This window comes from Lycium ferocissimum, chromosome 7 (genome assembly GCF_029784015.1).
Source record: "Lycium ferocissimum isolate CSIRO_LF1 chromosome 7, AGI_CSIRO_Lferr_CH_V1, whole genome shotgun sequence".
NCBI classification, from domain to species: Eukaryota; Viridiplantae; Streptophyta; class Magnoliopsida; order Solanales; family Solanaceae; genus Lycium; species Lycium ferocissimum.
The window spans coordinates 54,798,896-54,808,551 of record NC_081348.1 but is presented as its reverse complement, the minus strand read 5'-3'; the positions used below and the strand labels follow the sequence as shown (position 1 = coordinate 54,808,551).

General features: G+C 36.1%; 2 protein-coding genes across 2 annotated transcripts; one reads left to right on the top strand and one right to left on the bottom strand.

Moving 5' to 3' along the window:
* The first annotated feature begins 239 nt into the window (after positions 1-239).
* Positions 240-1,152, top strand: LOC132065686 (histone H4). Its single transcript, XM_059459192.1, has 2 exons — positions 240-372; positions 709-1,152. The coding sequence occupies exon 2, from the start codon at positions 729-731 to the stop codon at positions 1,038-1,040; it is 312 nt and encodes a 103-aa protein (XP_059315175.1). The 5' UTR covers positions 240-372; positions 709-728; the 3' UTR covers positions 1,041-1,152.
* Positions 1,153-1,721: 569 nt separating this feature from the next.
* On the bottom strand, positions 1,722-2,948 carry LOC132065684 (chitinase 2-like). Its single transcript, XM_059459190.1, has one exon. The coding sequence runs from the start codon at positions 2,937-2,939 to the stop codon at positions 1,833-1,835; it is 1,107 nt and encodes a 368-aa protein (XP_059315173.1). The 5' UTR covers positions 2,940-2,948; the 3' UTR covers positions 1,722-1,832.
* Positions 2,949-9,656: the final 6,708 nt, after the last annotated feature.

Genomic DNA, 9,656 nt, shown 5'->3' with positions numbered 1-9,656 from the left:
TAAACCCAAACCTATAAGAAAAATGCTTAAATCAGCCTTTTCCTCCTTGGCTGTACGCGTCCCGCCTATAATTTCTAATATTTCCCACGCCCCCAAATATGAGGAAAAAAAAAATTCAAATTTTGGAACCTCAATTAGAAAAGAAAACACAGAATCCCAGGTCATTAATCTTCGTCAGTTACATTACATTGAATCTCAACCGTCGCAAATCTCATCAACGGCCAATATTATTCCTCGTGACCTTCACATAGATCGAAGCTCTCAACAACATCACAAGCCCTTAAATAGACCAAAGATTAGAGTCCGGATCTCCATTCTCATCTAACTCTCTTCATTACTATTCAAATTACTTAAGCTTCCAATTGCAATCAGGTTCACCATTATATCCTTCTCTCTCAATGTGCTCTATTAGTTCTCTTCATTAATATTAACCTGCTCTGATATTGTAATGTCTCTGTTAATTTCCGGTTAGAATAATTTTTTTTTATATGGGTCTGATTTTTTTGAAATGGGTTTTCTCTAAATCACGTAAAAGTGTAATTTGAAATGGGTTTTCTCTAAATCATGTGAAAGTGTAATTATTCTTGAAATGTATTTTCTCTAAATCATGTAAACTTATAATTTGTTTTGCAATGGGTTTTCTTGAAATCATGTAAAAATGTAATTTTTTTTTCTGATAAGTTCAATTTGTTTTCTTTTATTTTGCAGAGAATAGAGGTTGATTGAAGATGTCGGGTCGTGGAAAGGGAGGAAAAGGATTAGGAAAGGGGGGAGCAAAACGACACCGTAAAGTCCTTAGAGATAACATTCAAGGTATCACTAAGCCTGCTATTAGGCGATTGGCACGTAGAGGAGGAGTGAAGCGTATAAGTGGACTTATATATGAGGAGACACGTGGCGTGCTGAAGATATTCTTGGAGAATGTGATACGTGATGCTGTTACCTACACTGAGCATGCTAGGAGGAAGACTGTTACTGCTATGGATGTTGTTTATGCACTTAAGAGGCAAGGAAGGACTTTGTATGGGTTTGGTGGTTAAAAGAATGGGAATAGTTAAAGAATGTGGGTTTTTAATTTAGTGTTTGTTTTTGTTTGGTGTAATGTAAAGTATGTTAGTGTTTAATTAATGAAATTGCACTACCTTTTTATAATTCGATTGTCAATTTATTGAGTTCTTTGCTTGAATCTCTTTTGGTTAATGCGTTTGGTTGTGTTGTTAATTTTGCTTGCTGCTGAATAGTCTGAAATGTAGTGGCAAAGATAGAACGAAAGACTTAGTTCCCTTTTCTGAATAATGCATAGAAAATGACAAAAATGGTCCCTTATCTTTGCTAATAAGTTGAAAAACAAAAAAGAAAAAAAAAAAAGAGAAAGAAATCCTTTGTTCTTATTCTTAGTTAAGTATGTGGAATAGATCAAACCACGGAGGAGTATTCACTGGGGGTACTGCAAAACATGTGCGAGCCCTGTCAATTGAGCACTTTGGTTCTTCAAATTTGCTAAAAATGAGCAGTGTTTGGTGTTAGTCAAATATTTTCATCAAACTTTAATTGTTAAATTGAAATTATGATTTTTCTTTTGAGTTTAATAAATATTTGAGGGCGATCAAAAGTGTACTTTTGACAAACTTAAAAAGCCCAAATTGTTCGATTGATACTTAAGAAACTATTTTGCAACTACACCAAAGAAAAGGGGCCAGTTCTTTTCATTTTCTCAGTAATGCACATAAACCCAATAGTAGTATATTGATTCAAATCTTCAAAATTTTATAAAAACAAGGAGGTACATAAGTATGAATATTACAATATTGAAGTGAACATAGGTGAAAGCATTAGTGGGGTATGGCTAGTAATGCTTGTGATTGCTTCTCATATTTGAAGCCATTTGATTTTGAATCATCAGCACTCCACACAAATATTCCACCCAACTCTCCTTTACTTTTAAGCTGACTACATGCTGTGAAAAATCCATTTTCTGGTTTTAATCCCCCACTGCTATCTGTACTGAAGCTAGCAAGAACCCTTCCTCCTTCATAATTGGATCTTTGAGTAGAAAAATAGTCCATGAATTGAGACACAGTGGTTCCCTCATCGTACGCGTAAAATTGGAAGTTAACATAGTCTATAAGGTGACCATAGCTTTTCCATAGCGCCTTGTAATGACTCTGAACTTCATCATTATCAAACGGAGCTATAGAAGCAAACGAAATAACTCCGTTGTTCTTGAGAGTTGTGATTAGTTTGCCTATGCACTCAGCAAAGGTATTAGGATCGGCTTGAAAATGTTCATAGTCAATATCAATTCCATCCAAATTGTATTGCTTAATGATGTTTGTAAGAGAAGAGACAGCATTTGAAACCCAAGAATCGATTGAAGTAGGGTTGAAATATGCACTAGCTCCTCTAACACTGTCACCTCCTAAGCTCAATGCTACTTTGACATTAGAATGTTGGTTTTTAATCGCGGAAACAGAAGAAGGGGTGAGGTTTTCTGTATCCCAAAAAATATTGAATTGACCGTTTGCAGGTGATGGAGAAGAAGTGGTGTAGTCAATGGCAAAAGAGAGAATGAAGTGAAATTCGACGCCAGAGTGAATGGGAACATCACTAAATTTGACATTCTTGAACTCTGCTCCAATGTATTCCCTGAAAAGATTGGAATTTCCAGGTGCTGTATGGATTGGTGATAGAAAAAGTAAGAATTGAAGAGCAAAAAGTGAAATTAAAATTCTAAAGAACTCCATGAAGTTGAGATATATCGAGGAGTGTGATGAGTTAAATTTACTCTGTAGTCTGCTAGAATGGCTTGAAGATATGCAGTTTAAATAGTGGTTCCTCGGTAGATTTCTTGTGTATGTTAAAAAAGTATTAGTCAAAAGTGAAATTAAAGTCCATAAGGGTTGGCTGTAGTTTAACGTTTCAGCTAGTGGGTGAATCATGAATGTGACAGACAACAAGCATATATTGACTTTTAAATAGCAGAAGAGGCACGTCGAGGAACTCCTAAAATGTTTTGGATTCCTTGGGCATGTATGCCAATATACTAGTCCATGTCCACTTTTAATTGTGTACAAAGGAACCTTACAATCTGATGATTAATAATGCTCCCCCATCAATAGGCAAAAGTCTACATGGAGTCAACAATTCTAACTCAGCTATGATATTAATTTATTATATTCCTTTATGATTTGCTTAATCCCCAATCATAGAGTAAACGGGAAATAACTAGAATCACTTAATATCTGGTGATTAATAAACTTTATGTTTGAGCAGAAGTCACATTCAAGCAGTCTCCAAAGTCTTGGTCCCCCGTGTCCTTTAACAAAAAATAACTCTCTCCATTCAACGTATGTTAATTGATTTGACTAGGCAGGCACAACCGACTTTTGATAAGGGGATTTAAAAAAGCAAAAAAAATATCTCCAGCGAGACTCCAACCCGTAAAAATGGGCTAAACATTATGCCCTTCGGCTGCTAAGCTGAAGTTTATATTGTGTTAAGGAGATTCAAAACTTAGTATTTATACATAACTAAACTAATTGGCCTTATATATAGAGTGTAATTTTCTGACGAAGGGAATTCAATTGAACCCCTTCGCCCCCTTGTAGTCCCCCCCCCCCACCCCCCACCCCACACACACACACAAACCGGGCTCAACATTTAAAAAAACGAATGGAAGATTTGCAGTCTTAAATATGTCATAATATTTATGCTACTATAATAGTTTATCTTTAAAGGCAAATGAAAATTTTAAATTAAATAATTTCAAACAAATCAAAACAAAGAAAATATTACTTATGCTACAATGGTCAATTATACTATCAATTATAAATCTAAGAAAATGATGCACTAGAGAAATCCCACTAATATAAGGACCATGTGGCTATCACATGTGCTGGTCTATTATCTTTTTGCAAAGATAGATCTTTTATAGCACGTTGGACCACGTTAATTAACGTTGTTAGAAATCTCTTGTGCTATGTTGAGTAAACGAATTTCATGTCACGTCTCGGACCATGACCGCAGGGGCGAAACGCGCGCTCGATTTCTTGCGTGTGACCGAGCCGAACGCAGACGTCTTTGAATCATCATGAGGCATAAACATGAGCAGAATATTACATGAAACATGATGAGCCTTAATAAACAATGAGAAGTCATTATATTTAATAAAATACTTGTATAAAACGTGAATGCAGATATATCATAAACTGAGCCAAAGATGGCTACACAATTCCGAGTATCTGACATAACATAACTGACTAGTCTATGAAACCCCTATCATGAATCTGAATTGTAGAACATCTTTGTGGACGACAAGGCCCTCAAAGATACCTTAACTGCATAACCGACATAAATGTAAGTAATCACTAAAGCGAAGAAGATGGGGCAAAAGTCGATACGTGGACGATCCTACTGAGCGGATGCGTCGTCCGTAAATCCATACCGCATCGTGAAATGCAGTTCCCCGGCAATACAAAGGGATGTCGGCGCGTAAATACTGCATCGTATGTAAAAGCAACTGAATGAAATAAGCATGACACATGAAATAATAGAACTGAAACTGAAACCTGATCATGAACATGAACTTAAATACATAGATATAACATGAGAAAGTATCTGTGGGAGAGCATTAATATAACCGACATGAAACCACCACGTTAGTACATGGCGTCTGATCTCTGCCCGATCAGTTGAGCCATCTTGTACCTTGCTGGGGTACAAGACATGAACATGACATGAATGGATCCATATCCCTCAATGGGAAATATATGAAGGAATCGTCCTACGAGGTGGAGCGATCCTTATCCTACGTTGGCGTCCGTAGTTTCAGGTGTAAAACCTTCTCGGTACTCTGTGCAACTCCCAAAAACATGAACATGATATAGTTGGTTGAGAAGCCCATGCATTGCATCAAAACATGACTTGTATTATAACATGGATATCTTGTATTATAACATGGATAAAGATTTTATAATTTATTTGCATGAAAATGTGTAGACATGTAGGATATTCATGAAAGTAAGCATAATATTTAGGGAAAAGACATAAATTGACCCTTAAACTATATCCCAAAAGTCGATATCACACTTAAACTTTAGTAGTGACCTATTACACACCTAATATATGAAAAAGTGATATTATTTACCCCCTGACGCACATATAACCAGTCTCAGGTGTGGAAGTGCTCCACACGCGCGCGACACGTCATTTATCCTTTCACGATTTTTTATTTTATTTTATTTATTCTTTAACAATTTTGCTTTTTTTTATTTTATTCACAAAATTAAAGTAAACAATGATTTTTAAATTTTAACAAACAAACTGATTTTCCATCTTCTTCATTTCCCCCCCCCCCCCTTTCTCCGCCACCTTCACGCCACCCCCACTTCCCAACTCCTTCACGCCACCAGTCACCACCGTCACGCCGCCCCCACCCCCTAAATGCTTCATGCCACCCCACCCTCCAAATCCTTCACGCCACCAGCACCACGGTCACGCCGCCTTCACCACTACAATTTCATACTACTACCAACACCAGAAAAAGTCACGATATCATTACCATTAATTTCCTCTACCATCAGCCCAAATGATTTCAATAGCCACCACCAAAATCAAAATACCACTATCAATTCCTCTTTACCATTCCCCACCAACCCATTACCATAAATCACAATAGAAAGTCACCATTGATTTGAGAGCAAAGACATTCATCTTTCATTTGCACTTTTATTTTTTAATTTTTCTTTTCAGTTATTTTGGTCCCTAAAGAATTCTTCAATTCTGATTTTCGTCAATGAACACCAAGAAATACTAATTTTGATTTTCTTATCCTCTGAAAAATTACAGTGAAGGAGATAATGGATACAGTGAAGGAGATAATGGATATGATAAGAAAAATGGAGGAAATGAGGGGAGGAGAGAAGATAGGAAAGAAAAAGGGAGTGCAGAAGAAAGGTGTGGGCGGAAGTAGTATGGAGAAGAAAGGTGGGAGGGGTGGGGAAATGAAGAAGAAAGGGACGGGTGGGGCGTGGGGGTGGGATTAAAAAAATATAAATTTGGTATTAAAAAAAAAGGAAAAATGAATTAATTTTAACTAAAACGCGCCTATTTTTTAATTATTTTTACATTTTATGCCACATCAGCTCTCAGGGAGCAAATAATATCACTTTTTCATATATTAGGTGTGTAATAGGTCACTACTAAAGTTTAAGTGTAATATCTACTTTTGGGGTATAGTTTAAGGGTCAATCTATGTCTTTTGCCCATAATATTTAATATCTTGCATGTAGGAACCCATGGAATGCAATATATGGATTTTCATGGATTACTGATGGATTCCCAATTACCAAAATGAAAGATTAGGAATACAATAGCGAACTAGTAATCTAACATAGTATATCATGGTACATGGACTTAGGGTTTATCATGAACGTGTCTAAAACCCTAGTTTTTGGTGAACTTTCGTATAATCATGGAAGAATGTGGCGTGGGGAAGAACAAAGATCTTCCGACACGTAGATAGAAGCCCTAAATACCTGGTAACCCTTCAAACTTGTGATAAAAATCTGAACTTTGAAGAAGAATCCCAAAGGTTAGTCTTGAATCCCTTAAATTGGGTTTTCTTGAAAACCCTAGGTTAAGAACAATGAATTCTTGCTGAATGTTCATAGATATATGTTAGAATCCATTTGGAATAGGTTAGGGTTGCTTACCTTAGTGTATCTTGAAGGTTGGGAAAGAAGAACTTCGTGATAGGGCTTGGGAATGTGAAAAGTGAGAAATAAAATTGAAGTCTCGAATTTATACCATTCAATGAAGCGAGAGATGTACGGGCGCAAAGTACTGTTATACCCTATTTTAACCGGGGTCAAAATAGTTTACAACATCCGGGTAATTCCGGGTTATTTAAAGTTAAGAGTCGCCACCTAATTATTTATGGTGAATTAGGACACCTAAGGTAATTAAAGTAATTTATCTAAAGTTGATTTTATTTTTAAAGTCTACGAAACCAAAACATCTAGGTAAGGATTCTATTAATCTAAAGGGAAGGTATTAAGCACCCTTTAAGATCCGTTAAAAGACGGTTAAAACCTGACCGAGTAAATTTAAAAAGCCAAGCGTTTGAGAAACAAGTAGGCAAATACTTAACTCAAAACCTCAAATGAATTAAAAAAGATGAGGATTATCGAACACTATTCGGATTCAAGAATGTAAGGTTAAATGTATAAAGTGAAATTAATAATATTTGTTATAAACGGACGTATAGGAATTGGCCTTTGGTTTTTTTTTTTTTTTTTTAAAATGTTAGACTCACAACTTGCTTTAGAAGTATATAATGGAGGCGTTCTAAGATGTAGTTGGCAGAAACATTATTTTTGTCATGGCTGAAAACTAAATTCCGAAGGAAACTCTACTTGCTTTTTATTTGAAGATGAGATCAAGTTTTTAAGGAAAAGAGTTACAGCTACTGCCCTCTTGGTATAAAAAAATTACGTACATTTTGATAAATCCTTCATCCGATATTACATTTCACACGATAGAGCGAGTGAGCACCTAGAATTAAGAGTGATAATCCTATGTGACCGAATGACTTAATTAATAACTAGATATTAATTGCCTAAATCAGAATCTTGACTACGAAAAATGTTTCAAACTCCAAGCCAATCACAAACAAAAAGAAACCAACAAATCAGTTTTCATGTTAGCAACCAAAGGTTAGCAGGTATAAGATTATGGATGGACAGCTAAAGGAAAAACACAAATAAATATTTATCATTTCCCCCGCTCGCATCGTCTACCTGTTCCTTGACGAGTTTCGAGGAAGAGCGAGGCACATAGTGGAGATGTGGATGCACATTTTAGGCCCTTGCAAGGTGACGTCGAGTCTTAAAGTAAGACTTTTCGACTCCGATATGTCATGCAAAAGAAAAGAAGAGAAAAGAAAAGGATTAGCCACGGGAAATATAATTTCTCAACAAGTATTTCACGTGATATTTCAAAGAGAGGAAATACGTCTTTCATTCAGCAAGTACAAACATGGAAGAAGCATTTTGATACTTGAACACGACTTTTAAAATTTAAATTTACATGCTGCCAAACATTCTAGAATTCATCGAAAATCTAAAGGGCAATGTATTTCTACAATGAGCTGAACGATTTTAACCCAAGAGGTAAACTAAATAAGCATACATACAGTATGCGCATACGTACATATAGCAAATATGCTCTTTTTTAAAGTAGAATAATCTTATTCATGGAGCCAATTATTCTATCAAATGTATTATGTACAACTACCGACTGTACTCATCTTGTTTTACTCGCATTGTCATCTATTGTTTTAATGTAATTCAAAAAGCCAATGCTAAACTCTAAATCTAAATCAACCAAACATTCAAATTCAAAAAAAAGGGATCAACTTCAAAGCAAATGTGCATAATACCTCGTATATGTGCATTCATGTCTGCATCACATTACATTGCCGTGAAAGCACCCGAATCGCAAACGATACGTTTTATATTTCATGGAAATCCATCTTAACAAGAATTAACAACAAAAATAGACATAGGGATACTGATTTTACCTCTTGTGGTGCAAAGAACTACAAGACGAGGTCTCGAATCTACTCTATCATATCGATAGATCCGAACTTGAGTCAAAATAAAGTCGATTGAAAGTATTGAGGCTTTAAGAACTAAAGTTTTTTGTCTTTTTCTTAGATGAATCGAATGAAAAAAGCAACCCGGATTTTCTATCTTTTTCTTCCTTCGGCTACCGAGGGCTTAAAGTCATTTTATAGATGTCAAATTAAAATTTTAGGGTTTCAATTCTAAGCGGGATTTTTGAACTTGATTTTGGTTCTCGAGGTTATTTCTAAACTTAAACGTTATAGAATAGGACGAAACTCACGTGATTCGATTCAGATCTTAACCGAAAATGGAGAGACCGAGACTCTCCGTTTCGAGATTTAAGGTACTATCCGACACTAAAACGGACAAAGTACGTTAAAAACACGCCGCACAAAGGTAGAAAGAGATAATACTTCACACAAAAATGGCATGATAAGAATCGCATGGATGAGACAAGGTTGTAAGTTTGTGTGAAAAGGAATAAGAAGAAGAAGGCAAGGACGGTGACGAGTAAAGTAAAGTCGACGACAAAGTTCGTAGTACGAAAATGAAGTGGGCGGATTCCCACGATGATGAAAGGGGATTTGGGGTTTTCCGGAAATGGAGATGGAGCATGAGAAGACGACAACGAACGGGGAAGGCGAGAGTGAGTATTGCACGAAAAAAGGATAGGCAAAGATCTCGCTATCTAAAGCGGATATTAAGCTTCTGTTAAACGGAGATGATGTAAAGCGTGAGAAAGATGCTGTGGTCGCGCTTTTGTTTGATCCTTAGGTTGTAGAAGTGGAAACGTGGGGTCGTGGGCTTCAGTCAAATGTTTTAGTCGGGCTGGTCGGGTGATGTGGGCGTAACGGGTTGGTCCGGGTTGCCATTAATTGGTCGAAAAATGTTAGTTCTTCTCTATTTTAATTATTTCGGGCTTTTTAACTTATTATCTAGTACAATATATACATGTGAAGGCGAATAGTAATTAGTATATGGAAAGTAAATGATTTAATAAAGTAAAATTTTTAACCCCCGGGACAAATC

What these genes read in the sequence shown, in the direction of transcription:
- LOC132065686 (XM_059459192.1), top strand. Translation starts at nt 729, where the DNA reads ATGTCGGGTCGTGGAAAGGGAGGAAAAGGATTAGGAAAGGGGGGAGCA.
- LOC132065684 (XM_059459190.1), bottom strand. Translation starts at nt 2,939, where the DNA reads ATGATTCACCCACTAGCTGAAACGTTAAACTACAGCCAACCCTTATGG.